General features: G+C 46.7%; 1 protein-coding gene across 3 annotated transcripts in view; it reads left to right on the plus strand.

Annotated features, from left to right (window-relative positions):
• Chd7 (chromodomain helicase DNA binding protein 7) overlaps positions 1-14,730 on the plus strand; it is a 177,109-nt gene extending 162,379 nt beyond the window's left edge. The window contains exons 26-38 of one of the 3 annotated variants that reach the window (XM_041656745.1): positions 770-899; positions 1,174-1,246; positions 1,389-1,446; positions 2,070-2,298; positions 2,548-2,756; positions 2,867-3,538; positions 4,582-4,742; positions 6,126-6,353; positions 6,684-7,127; positions 10,349-10,570; positions 10,998-11,105; positions 11,245-11,349; positions 12,801-14,730. In XM_041656745.1, coding sequence (XP_041512679.1) covers positions 770-899; positions 1,174-1,246; positions 1,389-1,446; positions 2,070-2,298; positions 2,548-2,756; positions 2,867-3,538; positions 4,582-4,742; positions 6,126-6,353; positions 6,684-7,127; positions 10,349-10,570; positions 10,998-11,105; positions 11,245-11,349; positions 12,801-13,724 — 3,563 coding nt within the window. In that variant the 3' untranslated portion in view covers positions 13,725-14,730. Of the gene's footprint in view, positions 1-769; positions 900-1,173; positions 1,247-1,388; positions 1,447-2,069; positions 2,299-2,547; positions 2,757-2,866; positions 3,539-4,581; positions 4,743-6,125; positions 6,354-6,683; positions 7,128-10,348; positions 10,571-10,964; positions 11,106-11,244; positions 11,350-12,800 lie in introns of all 3 variants that reach the window. The other 2 variants (XM_041656743.1, XM_041656744.1) reach the window with 2 other exon arrangements.
• The last annotated feature ends 1,993 nt before the right edge of the window (positions 14,731-16,723 follow it).

Raw genomic sequence — 16,723 nt, forward strand, 5'->3', positions numbered from 1 at the left:
CCCAGCCTGACTAAAGGGGAGAATGATGGCTTATAAAACCTTTCATGATTACAGTTTGGCTTGCGGCTCTACAGCAGTTAGGAGCGGTGTGTTGTCGTACACATCCTAATTGAATTGTGCCGTTCTGCCCGTGTTCTCCAGCCGTGTTCTCCGAGCTCGGCCTCAGAATCATTTTCCCGCAGCGCACTGTTGGGATCTGCCATCTTCCATCTAGTCAACTTGGGCAGTCAAAAAGCAAATTGCAGTTTGAAAGCCATGAAGGGAGCAGGGTCCTCTTACTGACGTGCATCATCCCAAACCTAATGAGACAGGTTCGCTGGCCTTACATATATGGGGGTTTTTCAGCCAGCCATGTGAGCTCCTGCAGGACCAGACGCAGTCGTGGGGGTGGGGAGTAGACCTGGAGAACCCCTGCCGAGGTCATGAAGAAACGTTATGAAGCCTTTTAAATGTCAAGCAAAATTAGATGTTGGGGGAAAATAGGGTCAGAAATCTTCTGGCATCCTGCAGTTACCCTGATCCCTTTTCTGTTTGTATTTGTGGTCATTCTCATAGCTTCTCCAAAGTGTAAGTTGGCCCACAAAGGCTTCCCTAGAATGAGCATTCTCTAGGACACTCTGCTACGTGGTCTGCTTAGCTCAACATCGATGATGGTCTGTGTTTCTGGGAAATGAATGGCTGTGTTATGGCAGGGCTGTGATTTTTGACAGTGACAGGGTCTTCCTTTGTTTCTATGTGTGTCCTCTGTGGGCTGGTGGGCACGGTCCAGGCTATGAGAAGTACAATTCCATGCGAGCTGACCCTGCACTGTGCTTCCTGGAACGAGTTGGTATGCCTGACGCCAAGGCCATCGCTGCCGAGCAAAGAGGGACAGACATGCTAGCAGATGGCGGTGACGGGTAAGAAGGACATTCTAACATTTTAATAAACTTTATGTCAGTATCACATCTATTGGCAGGGTTAGTTCTTCTGATTCAATATGCGCTCAACTTGAAGTCTACTGGTAGATCCTATCCATATACTGTAATAATCGTTTTAAACAAAATAATAGCTATAACACTTAAAAGCAATATTGGGTCTTAAAAGTAGTTATTAGGTTGATTGATACTTTTCCCTCTCACCTCCTTACTCACTGATGTGATTTAAACAATTGTTTTTTTAAATTTTTCACAGTGGAGAATTTGATAGAGAAGATGAAGATCCAGAATATAAGCCAACCAGAGTGCCATTCAAAGATGAAATAGATGTAAGACCTTGAGTGTATTGACTTTACTGTGCCAGTAACACATGATATGCCCAGATAGGACTTGCTAAACTTAATAGATTAAGAGAGAAAATAAAATCAAACCCCCGTTGAAAATATCTCTGTTTCTTGCATTGCTTTCAAGGAGTTTGCAAATTCTCCCCCAGAGGATAAGGAGGAGTCCCTGGAAATGCACAGCACAGGTGAGGCCCCCAGGCAGCTGTAGGGCAGGGAAAGTGCACCGGGCATTCGAGCAGCAGGATCGTGTGCCGTGTGTGATGATTGTATCTTCCCGGGTGATCTTCCGTGTGGACCCTTCCCTTGGGAATCATTTTGATTCTTATTTATGGCTTCACTACATTAAATTTCATGGATAGAACTTTTTAATTAAGATGATTAACCTGCTTATAGTCCTTGTTTGGTGGAAAAACATAAAGTCTTTAAAACATTTGTATTGAGAGAAGGGCGTTTGTTTTCATTTGAAATATTTGTGTGGACTGTTGACTTTCTACCCGGTGTAAAATGATTAGGCAATAATTACATGCTTGTTATGTTCGAGATTACCATTATAAGTACATTTATAGGAGAGACTGGTTTTCTATGTGTAAGACTGATAAACTTTTGCCCCTCCCTTGAAGGAGTTAAAAGTAAATAGTTCACAAATTCTTCATAACCGTTACTGTTTATGTTTTAAAACCTGAGGGTGCCAGGTTGGCCTGTCCCACCCTGCCCTCAGAAGGCGAAGGAGTCGTCTGTTGCTGTTGGGAAGTTGTCTGTGTTGTGAGAATGCAGGGCACGTTTCAAACTCTTTCTCTCACTTCCCCAGGCAAGCACAGCGAGAGCAATGCTGAGTTAGGTCAACTCTACTGGCCGAACACGTCAACCCTGACTACACGCTTGCGCCGGCTCATTACTGCCTATCAGCGCAGCTATAAAAGGCAACAAATGAGGCAGGAGGCCCTAATGAAGACAGACCGGCGTAGACGGAGGCCTCGGGAGGAAGTGCGAGCTCTGGAGGCGGAAAGGGAAGCTATTATATCTGAGAAGAGGCAAAAGTGAGTCCTGCACCTCCCCTGTGGTGCAGCCCCACCCCCAGCCCTGGTGCCTGCCCTTCTCTACTCAGCCCACGAGAAGCAGTGATCACACCAGACAGTGGCACCAAAGAAAAGTCTCGTGCCTGGAAGGTGTCTGTCCCTCAACCCTAAATAAGTCCCGGGAACATGCTCGGGGGGCAGAGAAAAAAAAAAGTGTCCTGTATGCCCACCTCCTCACGCATGGTGTGAGCCAAGTCTCCTTTCCCACAGGTGGACGAGAAGAGAAGAAGCTGATTTTTACCGTGTGGTGTCCACTTTTGGGGTTGTTTTCGACCCTGTAAAGCAGCAGTTTGACTGGAACCAGTTCCGCGCCTTTGCCAGGCTGGACAAAAAATCTGACGAGAGCTTGGAGAAGTACTTCAGCTGTTTTGTGGCCATGTGCAGGCGGGTGTGTCGGATGCCCTCCAAGCCCGAGGACGGTAGGTACATGAATGAGGAACCACACTGTGCACTAGGTGGTCAGGGCCATGCAAGCAGGCGCGGGTGGGCCCGGGGCCTGCCCAGATAACCAGCATGCTTCATGTTACAGAGCCACCTGACCTGGCCTCCCTCATCGAGCCCATCACTGAGGAACGAGCATCGAGGACCCTGTACCGCATAGAGCTGCTGCGCAAGATCCGAGAGCAAGTCCTCCACCACCCACAGCTGAGTGACAGGCTGAAGCTCTGCCAGCCCAGCCTGGACCTGCCTGAGTGGTGGGAATGTGGACGGCATGACAGGGACCTGCTGGTGGGCGCTGCTAAGCACGGGGTCAGCCGGACCGACTACCACATCCTCAACGACCCCGAGTTGTCCTTCCTTGATGCACACAAAAGCTTTGCTCAGAACCGTGGGGCCGGGACCGTCTCTTCCTTGAACGCTCTGGCCGTGGGCTTTGGCCAGACTCCTCAAGGCGTTTCCTCGGCTCATGCTCACGAAGAGAAGGTAACTGAGCAGGCCGAGGCCAAGGCAGAGGAAGCTGAACACTCACCGGCTAGAGAGAGGTCGGGTGGGAAAGAGGGGGAAGAAGAAGCTGGTGGTGGGGCCAAGGAGAGCAAGCAGGACTGTGAGACCGAGGGCAACCCTCTGAAGAGCGAACTCAAAGGGGTAGAGGGCAGTGCAGAGCCTGGGTCCAAGTCCGTCTCGGAGAAAGGCTCAGAAGAGGATGAGGAAGAGAAGCTGGAGGACGACGACAAGTCAGAGGAGTCGTCGCAGCCCGAAGGTAATGCCTGGCTCCTGATCCCACTGGAGTTTACGGTGGAGCACAGCCTTGCTGTGAAATCCAAGATCTCACTCTGTAGCTCTGGCCGGCCTAAGACTCACAGAAATCCACCTGCTTCTGCCTCCAGGGGACTGGGGTTAAAGACGTAAAGGCGTGCACTACCATGCCAGTGCTTCAGGCGCTTTATTGTTTAAAAGTCATGGGTGGCAAGGCGTAGTGGCCTGCACTTTTGTTTGACCTTTGGAGGTGGAGTCCCCATACTGATATCCAGAAGTACACAAGGCGCCTGTGCTCTTCTGTGAAGGAATAGTCCCGCTTATGGTTGCATGTGTTGTCCTGGTACTTTACACCTACAAACCCATTTCTAAGCGTGCACTCAGAGCGGCTGTGCACAGATCAGTCAATTCTGGTTTATAGGCACAGGTTAACTTCATGGGTGGGTGTGCTAAGAACCCTGTGTAGTGGTAAGTTCAGACAAATGAGTGTGAGGGGAGAGCAAATATTAATTATTTCAAAATCAATGGTGATTGGTCAAGTCCACATTTTCCATGTTACAGACTACTGTAACAGCAGAAAGCAGGAACAGGGCACCATGATGGACCTCGCTGTCGTTGTGGCCTTGTCCCGTGTCACAGCCCTTGGGTTAGAAGCATGGTTAGCCTTCAACTCCTATACCATTTACTTGGCTCATAATTTTAGCACCTGGAAGTAGGGAAATGGGAGGCTCACAAGTTCAAGCCCAGCCTCAGCTGTATAGTGAGTCTAGGACTTCTTGGGCTACATGAGACCCCGTGTCTTTGACCACAAAGAAAAGATTTCCGTAGCTTCTTCACCGACAAGCTAGGAGCACCATCTACACTAATGGGCTATTGGTAAGCCTTAGACAACACAGATGTGAAAAGCACCCCATGTCTTTCTGGATGTGTAGTAGGCACTCAATAAAATGGGACTGGGCGGTATTCCTGTTTTCAACCCCATCCTTTCTAAGCGTGGGCTTCAGCGCGTTCTGGCCGCGAGTGCTGCACATAACACTCATTTCTCAGCAGGAGCTGTCTCCAGAGGGAAGAATTTTGATGAAGAAAGCAATGCTTCCATGAGCACTGCGAGGGACGAGACCCGAGATGGATTCTACATGGAAGACGGAGACCCTTCTGTGGCTCAGCTCCTTCACGAGCGAACTTTTGCCTTCTCGTTCTGGCCCAAGGTTGGCAGCATTTTGTTACTCTGATTGTTTTGTTGGCTGAACAAAAGAACAGAAAGAAAATCTGTGTAGCTTAATTTTTTTCAAGTAATTCGAGGTAAACATTGTCGAGCATACAGAATTTCTCTTTATTTTAAAGAATGGCTGGGGAGAACCGAAATGAAGAAGCGTTTGGAGTATTTCTGTGATAAGATGAAAAAGCTTGTGTTGTAGAATAGAAACCATTGATCCTCACCGTTCCTTGGAGCTGGCTCTTCAGGCTGTCGTGTTGTCTCATAGAAGCTATGGTTTCTTAATAGATTTGAGAAAACAAAAAGTACGCAGCCTTGAAATCATGTTCTTTGTAAAGATTAAGTAAAGCCTTTTGATTTGAAATAATGTGTTTGAAAACCCACCATGTGCTTAAGTCGGGAGAAGGGGTGGCAGCGGACCCCTTTGCTCCCAATCATTGTAAACTCATCCCAGATGTAGATATAATTCAAGGCAAAGGAAAATTGGTCTTTGGTCAGGAAACGTAATTCTCTAAAATGTTCTCTGTGCCATTTGGGTCTGTGTTTCTCAGGGCAGGAAGTGTCATCATAGATGCCGCAGCAGGGGCTGTCTAGTTTAGGCAGTACCGCACGCACACCATAGGCCTGAGGTCATCATCCCAGCTAGTCTTCGTTGGTGTTAATGTGGCTTAAGGAGGTGACATTTTTGTCGGAAGGGTGTGCTGTCAAGATTTCTTTTTCCTTCAGTTCTCTGTCCTCTTAGTTCCTGGTTATAATTTCCCACCTTGAGTCTAGAGGGGAGTTTCTCAGCTCAGCAAAAGGTTTATAGTCACAGGCACTATTAGTCTGTGGAAACTTGGTCTAAGGAGCTGTAATTAGAAAATTCTAATGTGCACGCTTCAATGAAATTTGGAGCGATAATAGGTAGGGAATCCAGATTGACATTCATTAGGTGTTCCTAGGTTGGTGCCCACTTCATAATGCTGAACTTTATTAATAGTGACGCTAATGATGTCCCCCTTCCTGGGACACACTGCACTCTGGCCTGTGGATCTGAAGGGCCTGACCACTAAAATGCTAAGTGAGAGGCTCCATTGTCACCCGCTGAGGTTCTTGAAGCCTGAGTGAGTCACGATTTGAGGTTGTTTTGAAGGTGCTGTTTACTCGCTGTGCGGCCCGTTCAGTGGCGTTCAGTGTGCGGAGCTGAAAATGGTCCCTTTTCTTCATTAGCACAGTCAGAGCAGCCTATCAGAACCACGTTGCTCTGATGGGTTTGCTGGTTTGCTGCTTCTCCAGCTTCTTTATTCTCTGCTATTCTGTATCTTGGTGGGTGAATTTACCCAGGAGTTTTTACTAGGTCTTTGTTACGAATGCTCTGAACCTCTTCCCCCTCCAGGACAGAGTAATGATAAACCGATTAGACAACATCTGTGAAGCCGTACTCAAAGGCAAATGGCCAGTCAACCGGCGCCAGATGTTTGACTTCCAGGGCCTCGTCCCTGGTTACACACCCTCCACCATGGACAGTCCCTTGCAGAAGAGGAGTTTGGCCGAGCTCTCCATGGTCAGCCAGGCCAGCATCAGCGGGAGTGAGGACATCACCACGTCTCCTCAGTTGTCCAAGGTAGGCCACCACAGTTTTCTTTCGTATTAGGGGACTCTGTGGGTTTTAACTGATTTGGGAGCCTTGCCCACGAACATGACTTGGTTTTGTGTATCTCTGTAACTGTGTTGCCCATATTGGCAGGCTCTTAAGTAGCTGAAGTCCCAGACACTCATCACCGCATTCGGCTGATGGGCCAGACTTGAAAATGAAGTGATGACTGTTTCCATATCTGTGGCCACCAGTATAGAATGTTCAGTTCTCCGGTGCTCTCAGTTTTCTAGTGCCAGCCCCTATCGCAGATGAAGGTTCGGCTTACTACACCTCTGTTCTGTTGGCATCTTTCCATAGGATGACGCCCTTAATCTGTCCGTTCCTCGCCAGCGGCGGCGGCGAAGGAGAAAAGTCGAAATAGAGGCCGAAAGAGCTGCCAAGAGGCGAAATCTTATGGAGATGGTTGCCCAGCTTCGAGAGTCTCAGGTGGTCTCAGAAAACGGACAAGAAAAAGTTGTGGACTTATCAAAGGCCTCAAGGGAGGCAACAAGTTCTACCTCAAAGTTTTCATCTCTTACTTCAAAGTTTATCTTGCCTACCGCGTCTACGCCAGTGTCCGATGCCTTTAAGACCCAGATGGAACTGCTGCAGGCCGGCCTTTCGCGCACCCCCACCAGGCATCTGCTCAATGGCTCCCTGGTGGATGGAGAGCCTCCCATGAAGAGGAGGCGGGGCAGGAGGAAAAATGTGGAGGGCCTCGACCTTTTTTTCACGAGCCACAAACGGACAGCGTTCAGTTCAGTAAGTTGGGCCTTGTCCCCCACTATGTCTACTCCTCTCGAGAGCCAGCCCTGGGCTGCTGACCCCACCTCTCTCAGCAACATCACACCGGAGCTGGCTTCTTCCACCAGGGAATCAGAACTACAGTGGACGGAGCTATAGTTGATCCTGGTGCCGATCACTCAGCCCGAGCCAAGGGCAGCAGAGGAGTGATTCTTCCCGAGGTTCTGACATAGAGCTGCTCTAGAAAGATTAGCATCAAACAGAAACACGTTTTTCTGAGCACACACTTGTTATCTCTGAATTCCTGAGGAGGCAAAGTTTCTGCTCTCAGTAACACTGGTGCTGGGGCTGACATCCGCTAGACCAGCGTAAGCGCTTAGTGGCAGGCCGTCACGTGCCTAGCTAGTGGCTTGGAGTGCTCTCTCACTCCCTGTAACTGTGGTCTTAGAAGTCCAAGACACATCATTGCTGGTGGGAGGACAGGTCAGTGGATTTTTAATTAGGATATAAAAGGCAGTTTAATAAATCCTCCTCTCCAAACTGCCTCAACTACATCACCCCAAAATGGGACCTCTGACTCTGATAGCAAGGATTTCAACCTGAAGAACTCCATTACGTGTGCTGCATGAGGGGCTGAGGGCTTTACATTCTGAGCTATTGATTTGAAAGTAATCAATAAAGCCACGTTGGGCTGAGGCACCGTGAGCCTTTCTATGGGCAGTGGGGCAGTTTTTGTTTTTGTTTGTTTTTTTTTTTTTTTTTAAAAAAGCTATGGTTTGAGATTAAGGGATCCTGTTTTTTTCTGGCTTGGCTTTCTTCCTCCGTCTCCACCATTGCACCACCACCCCCTTTTGTAAATCAGCATCTCACTGTATCCCAGGCTGACTTCACACAGAGATTGCCTGCTTCTGCTGCTCTGCGTGCTAGGATTAAAGGCCTGCGCCACAATGCCCAGCCCCGGTTACTTGAGCCTGGAGAGAGGCTTGATGATTTTAATGGAGGAAAAGGCAGGTGGGAAAGGACAACAGCAATCATGGGCATTTTAACCCCATCGTGGGGTGTAAATGGAATTGTCCATACACACAGGTTCAGAGTTAACTTCAACGCCAGCTCATATCTGAGAGAACTCTTTTGTTGTATTTTGTTTTGTTTATTAGAGACGGGTTTTTCTCTGTAGCCCTGGCTGTCCTGGAACCTGCTCTATAGAATAGGCTGACCTTGCTCAGAGATCTGCCTGCCTCTGCTATCCCAGTATTAGCATTAACAATGTGTGCCACCACTACCCATCAGGAACTCTTAGTAGATGTTAGAAATGTATTTTTAAGGGCTTTTTTAACTGTTGGATTCTGTAAATCAGGTTTGCTTATGAATAAGATACAGAGAGAAGGCAGGGCTGGCATAGATGTGGAGATCGCAGTGTAAAGCGTGCTGAACACAGGTTCATGTCCACACTCCAGCTCCCACTGCTGTTGCAGAAGACGGTGCCTCCTGTGGCATCGCCAGTGCCGGCTGGTTCTGTGATTTGAAGAGTAAGGCACTGAGTGATGTGGCAGGCATTCCTTGAAAAGTCAGTATTGGAATAAGATAGCAGAAATGGGCACCAACAAAACACGCTAGCATTTCACAGTTGACTTTGCATGAAGGGTCACAGTTAAATCATAGCTGCAGAGCAAGGAAAATGATTCCGTGGGTAAAGGCACTTCCCATCCAAGTCTACTGACGTCATTGTGATCCTGGAACAGATCTGCATAAAGGTGGAAGGAGAGAAGCCATTCCTCAGAGCTGTCCTTTGAGTTCCACATACATTAGCATGCATATGTGTGCGCATTCGCACTCATGCACACTAATTATGAGTGCACAGGTAGAGTCAGTGCAAAAAGTTAAAAACATAGTTATATTAAAAATACTGCGTAAACCCAGATAGTGGTAGTGCACACTTTTAATCCCAGCTCTCAGGAGACAGAGGCAGGAAGATCTCTGTGAGTTCCAAGCCAGCCTGGTCTACAGAGCTAGTTCCAGGATAGCCAAGGACAGCTAAGGCTACCCAAATAAAATCCTGTCTTGGAACACCACCACCCCAAAAAATTGCATAAAAACTGTTTAAGGGTATGTGGTAAAGATATATATATATATATACACACACACATATATATATATACATACATATATATATATATACATACATACATGAAATGAATTAATGTTTAGATTTGAATCCCAGCCCCAGAATGTCTGATAATGTATATACAAATATTCAAAAATACAAATTTCAACACGTCGTGGTTTTAGGGGTTTTGGGTAAGGGGTTCCAACTTCAATGATGTGTCATAGTTATGTGTGTATGCTGGGTGGGATCAAGACATGCTCCCGATGCTCCAAAGAGGGGTTAGGGTGCAAGAAAGAGGTTGGGGAACCCATAAGGAAATTTTCCTGGAGGTAGTTGTGTGTCATTAAGTTTTGAAGCTCTTGTTGGAGCAGAAGAAGTACCGGGGCAAGAGAGCATTTCTTGTGTCTGACTTGAAACATGGAAGTTTTGCCGGTGGATACAAACGAGGAGGTTATGAAGATGTAGACACCTTCATGGGGTGTCCCGAAGGCATCGCGGAGCCAGTTAGTGAAGTAGCCTAGCTATGGGAGTGGCCAAGTGGCAGCTTTTGGATCAGGCAGAGATTACTCATTTATGGTCTAGCAGCCTGGAGGTTAGACTAAAGAGAGTGGGAACCTAGAATAAGGAAAGTTGTAATAATACAGAGGGAAGGGGAGCCCTGGGGATGGAGAAATGGGTGTTTGGATGTTGGAAAGACAGCATTTAAGGACCAGTGGCAGAATGTTATTTCCGGTGCTTCCACACCTGCCTAACACAGAATGGTGCTCTCCCAACCAAGTTAAGTCAGTTATTTATAAACTGGTGCCCGTTGGAGTTGTATCCAAGGATCCCTGTGAGCCTGCCTTTCACACACCTCTAGTTCAGGCTGCTGTATAGCACGCTGGTGTTGTCCTAATGGCTTGTTTGGCCCTTTAGACCTTGAATTTTCTACAGAAGTACTATTCCTACCCCGTGAGGAATCAAAAAGTGTCATCTTGTAATTTGAAGGTCATCCTAAAACTGACATTGTTTCAGATAGCTGCTCCCTTTTCAATGAGAGATCTATTGGGCCGGGAGGGTATTTTCCTGCGGTAGAACATTCTCAGAATCTCGTCATGCAACAATTTAGATCTCTGCTCGCCACTTCCTGCAGGAGGATGCTGAGGTGACCAAAGCTTTTGAAGAAGATATAGAGACCCCACCAATACGAAACATTCCTTCTCCTGGACAGCTGGACCCTGACACACGGATCCCTGTGATAAACCTTGAAGACGGGACAAGGCTGATGGGAGAAGACGCTCCTAAAAACAAGGACTTGGTTGACTGGCTCAAGCTGCATCCTACTTACACTGTCGATATGCCCAGTTATGTACCAGTAAGTACTGCACAGTCTGCTTGGTTGGTTGGTTTGGTTTTCATTTTTCCAAAACAGGGTTTCTCTGCATAGCCCTGGTTCTCTTGGCTCACTCCATAGACCAGGCTGGCTCCAAACTGAGAGCTCCACCTGCTTCTGCTCTCAGGTGCTGGAATTAAAGTTTGAGGTTTGTGAAGCCTCGCCAGGTCTGCCTAACTGCTTCTCATCTGAGGGAGCTTTGACAGCTAGCTCACCCTGCATCTTTCGTTTGAATGTCTCCAGGTTCACATGTGTCCCGGTTTTCTGCTGTAACTTGTACAGTCCTGGAAACCTGTTCTCCTAGGCATTGCAGGAAGGAGCCAGTACTAAATCTAACCTTATTAAATACAACCAAATACATACTTTTCTCTTGCAGAAGAATGCAGATGCGCTGTTTTCCTCGTTTCAGAAACCTAAACAGAAACGACATAGATGTCGGAATCCTAATAAATTGGATATAAACACTTTGACCGGGGAGGAGAGGGTCCCAGTTGTTAACAAACGGAATGGGAAGAAGGTAAATTTCGGGGAGGAGCTGGTGAGGACCAAGACTGGCATTTCTTCCAGAACCTGTGTGTGTTTGGAAGGGGGGAGATGAGGGAGCAGGGAGCGAGGCTTCTGTAGTGTTCAGATGTTCACCAAATTTGTCTTCCCAGATGGGTGGAGCCATGGCCCCTCCAATGAAGGACCTGCCCAGATGGCTGGAGGAGAACCCTGAGTTTGCAGTCGCTCCAGACTGGACTGATATAGTCAAGCAGTCTGTAAGTACTACAGATAAACTTAAAACTGTGTGCCTGTTTATTTCCCCATTGGCTATTAATTATTAAGTTGTAACTTAATCTTAGCTTGAAAGAATTGTCGTATTACATCATTTCACACATTGTTTCGTACAGTCAGTGCATAATATTTTACACACACACACGCACACATAGCCTTGATCGGAAATGAACTGTTTTGTCAGCTCTGGTTTAAACATACCCACTCCCGGCCCTGGAGGTGGACGTGTTCCAGGTGAGCCTAGTTAACATCATCTGGGTGATGGGATGTGTACTGGTTGGGAGCAGGAAGATTATTAGCTCTGTTTTAAAATACACAGCGATTCTGCATAAACATTTATCATTATCCGTTTCTTTTCAAGACAAATTAATAGCATGCGTGTTGGTTTTGTTTGTTGAATAATGCAGTTAAAACTGACTCCTGGTATAGAGTTCTATCTGTTGTGTTGTAATGAACCGTTTTTATCAACTGGCACCTCCCTGGTCTGCTGTGGTTGGGTCCTTGTACTTGTGATTCCCGCCTTGGTACCCCTGACTACTGCTGACTTTGTCTCCATCCCTAATATCTGGATAAAATATATGGAAGTAGGACTATGGAACTTGACATTGGCTTTCTCTGAGTATGTTCCAGTCACCCAGGGTGGAATAGGCATCAGGGTCTGTTCTTTCCTGCTGCACAGCATGCTACTGCATGCTTGGCTACCTCATGTTGTTTCTTCACCCACGGAAAGACCTCTGGGATTGCCGCATTTGTGAACTCATTAGTAAAGCTGCCGTAAACATTTACACGCAGGTTTCGGTGTAACCTCTCATTTTTCTGGGGTACTTACTAACATGTGAGTCTAATTTTCCACATTGTTACACGTTTAGTTTTAGTCTCATCTGCATTTGATGTCCCCAATACACACAATGTATGGAATATCTTAGAATGTATGGAATATCTGCATTTGATGTCCCCAATACACACAATGTATGGAATATCTTAGAGTCTATGCAACTCTTTCATGACACTATTTTATCATATTTGTTCCGTATAAAACCTTTTCAAATTGACAGATACTTAGTTGGCAGTGAATTGACAAATGGAAAGTTATTTGTGCTTGAGGCACGGGATGCACACGGGCACACCAGGAACTGATTACACCAGTCAATCAGCCATTATCTGGTGTGTTGATCCTTTAATTATGGTTGCAACTACCTTGGCATTTGCCTCAGTTTTGGAATAGTAGCCTTGAACTTTTTTTTCCCTGCAACTCAGCAAGTGAAAACAATAGTAAAAGCCAGAACCCGAGCTTTCCCACATTAAGCCTTTACGATGGAAACAGTTGCTCTTCTATTTAGAATGGTGGTGTGGAGCTCATCACAAAGGCCCTCGTTGACAGTAGATACCCTTCACCAGTCTTTACAGCTGTTGTCTGCCCTTCCCTGTCCTCCAGGGTTTTGTCCCCGAGTCCATGTTTGACCGTCTTCTCACTGGACCTGTGGTGCGGGGAGAAGGAGCCAGCCGGAGAGGACGGAGGCCCAAAAGCGAGATCGCCCGGGCAGCAGCTGCGGCCGCTGCTGTGGCCTCTACTTCAGGGATCAACCCTCTGTTAGTGAACAGCCTGTTTGCTGGGATGGACCTGACGAGCCTGCAGAATCTCCAGAACCTCCAGTCCCTCCAGCTGGCAGGGCTCATGGGCTTCCCTCCAGGACTGGCCACAGCTGCCACTGCCGGAGGCGACACGAAGAACCCCGCTGCCGTACTGCCCCTGATGCTGCCAGGCATGGCAGGCCTGCCCAACGTGTTCGGCCTGGGCGGGCTGCTGAACAACCCTCTCTCAGCTGCTACTGGAAACACCACTACTGCTCCGCAAGGAGAGCCCGAGGACGGCACTTCCAAGGCGGGAGAGAAAGGAACCGAGCACGAAGACGAGAACCGAGACTCGGAGAAAAGCACAGACGCCGCCCTTACGGCTGCCGACTCGGCAAACGGATCTGTTGGTGCTGCTACTGCCCCGGCTGCATTGCCCTCCAACCCGCTGGCCTTCAACCCTTTCCTCCTGTCCACCATGGCCCCAGGCCTCTTCTACCCATCCATGTTTCTACCTCCAGGACTGGGGGGATTGACACTGCCTGGCTTCCCAGCGCTGGCGGGACTGCAGAACACCACCGCCGTGGGTACCAGTGAAGAAAAGGCTGCTGAGAAGGCCGAGGGAGGCCCCTGTAAAGAAGGAGAGACCCTGGAAGGCAGCGATGCCGAGGAGAACCTGGACAAGACTGCGGAGTCCTCCATCTTGGAAGACGAGATTGCACAGGGTGAAGAGCTGGACTCCCTCGAAGGCGGGGATGAGATAGACCACAACGGAAATGACGAGTAGCAGCAGCAGCTCCTCTGAAAGTGTTGAGAACTGTCGACAGGTGGTAGTCCTACTGTTTACACTCACAGTTAATGTTCATACCTAGTTTTATAAGCTGTTCTGTAACATAGTGTAGCAAAACGAAAGAAAGAAAGAAAAAAGAAAGAAAGAAAGAAAGAAAGAAAAGAAAAGAAAAGAAAAAAGTCCAAGTCACGTTATGCAGGTGTGCCCGAAGGTATCTTGGTCATTAAGTATTGTGCAGTGCATTATTTATTATCCCTAGGAAAAATGAAATCTGAGAGGCGATCATGTCTTTTTAAGGAAACTTACATAATGCTCTGCGTTTTGGGGGTACCGCTGGTATTATAATAAAGAGCAATTTGTAACAGAGCGGCACTAGCGGAAGGAGGTGCTGCTCAAAGGAAGTATGAAGTTATATATTTAATTTTTTTAATTTTAATTCTTTTGCTGTGAAGGTCAAGATGAAATTTACCATACATATCATAACTTGCTCATTCGTGTCCCTTTCTGACTGTATGGGGTTCCCACATCGCGCACACACACACATCCATACACTCTGACAATCTCCACGTTAGTGTGAACGCCTCTACCCCGAGGCGCAGCAATAATAAGGCAGCTGTTGAATGTGAAGGGTCCCTTTGGAAAATTAACCTACTGGGAGGGTTCTTGCCAGACAACTGCAGTTCCATTGGCTTGTGGTCTTGTGATGCACTGGTATAAACAAAATAAATAGAAGAATTAATAAAAGAGTGAGAGAAGTGAGAATCAGGTACCTTTTTTTTTTTTTTAAATTAAAGGACTTTGTTACTTTAGCCACAAAGCTAAAACAGCATTACCTCAGCTCTAAACTAGCCTTGAAGTTTACAGACAGGACTTTGTAAATGTTTTTCTTTGTTGTGATGTCCTTTTATTTTTTTCTCTGAAAACTGCTATCATGTAAGATAAAATGTAAATTGCTGCCAACTGTAGTAACGATGCTTTTAATAAAAGTGACCCATGATATGCAGAGATGGAGTTACAGATGCAGTGTGTAGGGGCGTGGTGTTCAGTGTGTGTGTGTGTGTGTGTGTGTGTGTGTGTGTTTGTGTGTTCACAATAGATGCAGGGACAGCATTCTGACTTTCGTGCCGTTGCCATATCCTCTTATGCTAGACGAGCTGTTAGTAACATACTAACCGTCCTCGAGACTAGATGGGAAGGAAAACCTTGAATCGCCTTTATGTAATTCCACACCACATATCTCAGCAGACGCACACACAAAAACCTCTTCTTGCTCCCCTGAAAGGACATCTGAGAGTGAGAATCCTGAAAATGTGTGCAGCCTGTGATAACGTGCTGCACTGTAGACAAAAGGGCAAAAGAAAAATGGGGCTTTAATAGGCACACTATCTAGGTCATTTATCCTTGGATAATGGGGGAAAAACACAATGTCGTAGTGTCAGCAAGGGACACAAAGGCGTTCTGGTGTCCTGCCGACCAGAGCTTGATACCAGAAACCGGTGTGTGGAAGAACACATGTGGAACTCGAATAGACACACTTGAGCATGTGTGTGTGCATGCACACACGTTTACCCAGTCTCAAGGGCTATAAGTTCATTGACCCTTTTATTTTTAAAATAAGATTTAAATTATAAGACTTATTTTCTATGTCATTTGAGCAAACCCTGTTTCCTTCCCTCTAAGAAGGAAGTGATATGGATGGAGTTGTGCCTGTCTTTACCTTCCTAGACACACACACACACACCTGTGCACACTCACAAACACCAGTGCACACACAGGTTATCCTCTACACGTGATGAGACAGCCTAGAGATTCCATCTTGTAGAGCCCAAGATGAAAAGGTGCCCATGACTGGACCAGGAACATCTGGAAGCTATTATTATGGCTAAACCTTGAGTTACCCAGCCTGTGCTTGGGAAGGACGTGTCTTGGAATGCCTTCTGACGTGGATTCTTGGAACGTGAAAATAAAACTAAACCTGCACAATACAGAGGGACTTAAATATTTAATTGAAAGACTTTACCAGGGCGAGCTGGTGTAGTAAGATACATTATAAAACGGTCGATTCCTAAAATTCCTTATCTATTGGAAAGTTTCTTCTGGGCTCCTGTAAGTAGAGATGAGCATGTCTCTGTCCCTATCAGCATCAAACACTGAGAGTGATGATCTTCAAAGCAGAAGTATCCACACTTGGAGGCAGTGAGAACTCTGAGCTTATTCATTTTACTCAAAGTCATTCAAATTTTCACACTAGAAGATATATTTTTTTCTTCCAGTGGAACGAAGTATTGATACTACATCTTGAGACTATCTAAAAAATGGTTACGGTTCAGACGACTGCTGACCAGTGCTTCCTGTGGTGTAAACGAAGCATCAAGGTCCCGGTTGTTGCTAGGGAGCTTGGTTGGCGAGGAAAGCTGAGCAACAGTAATGGAAGTAACTGGCTCTCACTGAGATCTGGAGGATAATCTGGACCAAGCCCGTCTTGCCCTCCTGAAGTACTGTATTCTTGGGTTGCAGAAAGAAAAGTGACAGATGGATGATCTAAAGGTTTTGCTGTTGCTATATTTTTATATTTTCTTCACAATTGCATGTTATAGCTGAGGCTGAGACTTGAAAGAAAGTTTTTTTTTTAATTTCATTTTATGAAACAAGGTCTCTTTGTGCAGCCTAGGCTGCACTCATTTCTGTCTCAGCCTCCCAAATGCTGGGGTCCTAGGTTGTGCACTGAACAGGAAAGCAAGCCTGTGAAGTTAGATCTGGAAACTAAACTGTGACCAAGTAGACTTGAATCCCAGTGAGCGTGTTTAAATTTGAATTTATGTTGTCCCAGAAGTATTTCTACTGTATAAAGAAACCGAGTCTTTGAAACAATAAATTTGACCCAGTTGTAACTTGGTGTTGAAACCAAGTTTAGCCTACCATCCAAGCCCAGGGTCTTACCCACTGTGCTAATGAAGTCACAACTCATGAGTCAGCACACACTACTGCTGGGCTTA

Source organism: Microtus oregoni, unplaced genomic scaffold (genome assembly GCF_018167655.1).
Source record: "Microtus oregoni isolate MIOR12 unplaced genomic scaffold, Mior012 000008F_ref0000371, whole genome shotgun sequence".
Lineage (NCBI taxonomy): Eukaryota > Metazoa > Chordata > Mammalia > Rodentia > Cricetidae > Microtus > Microtus oregoni.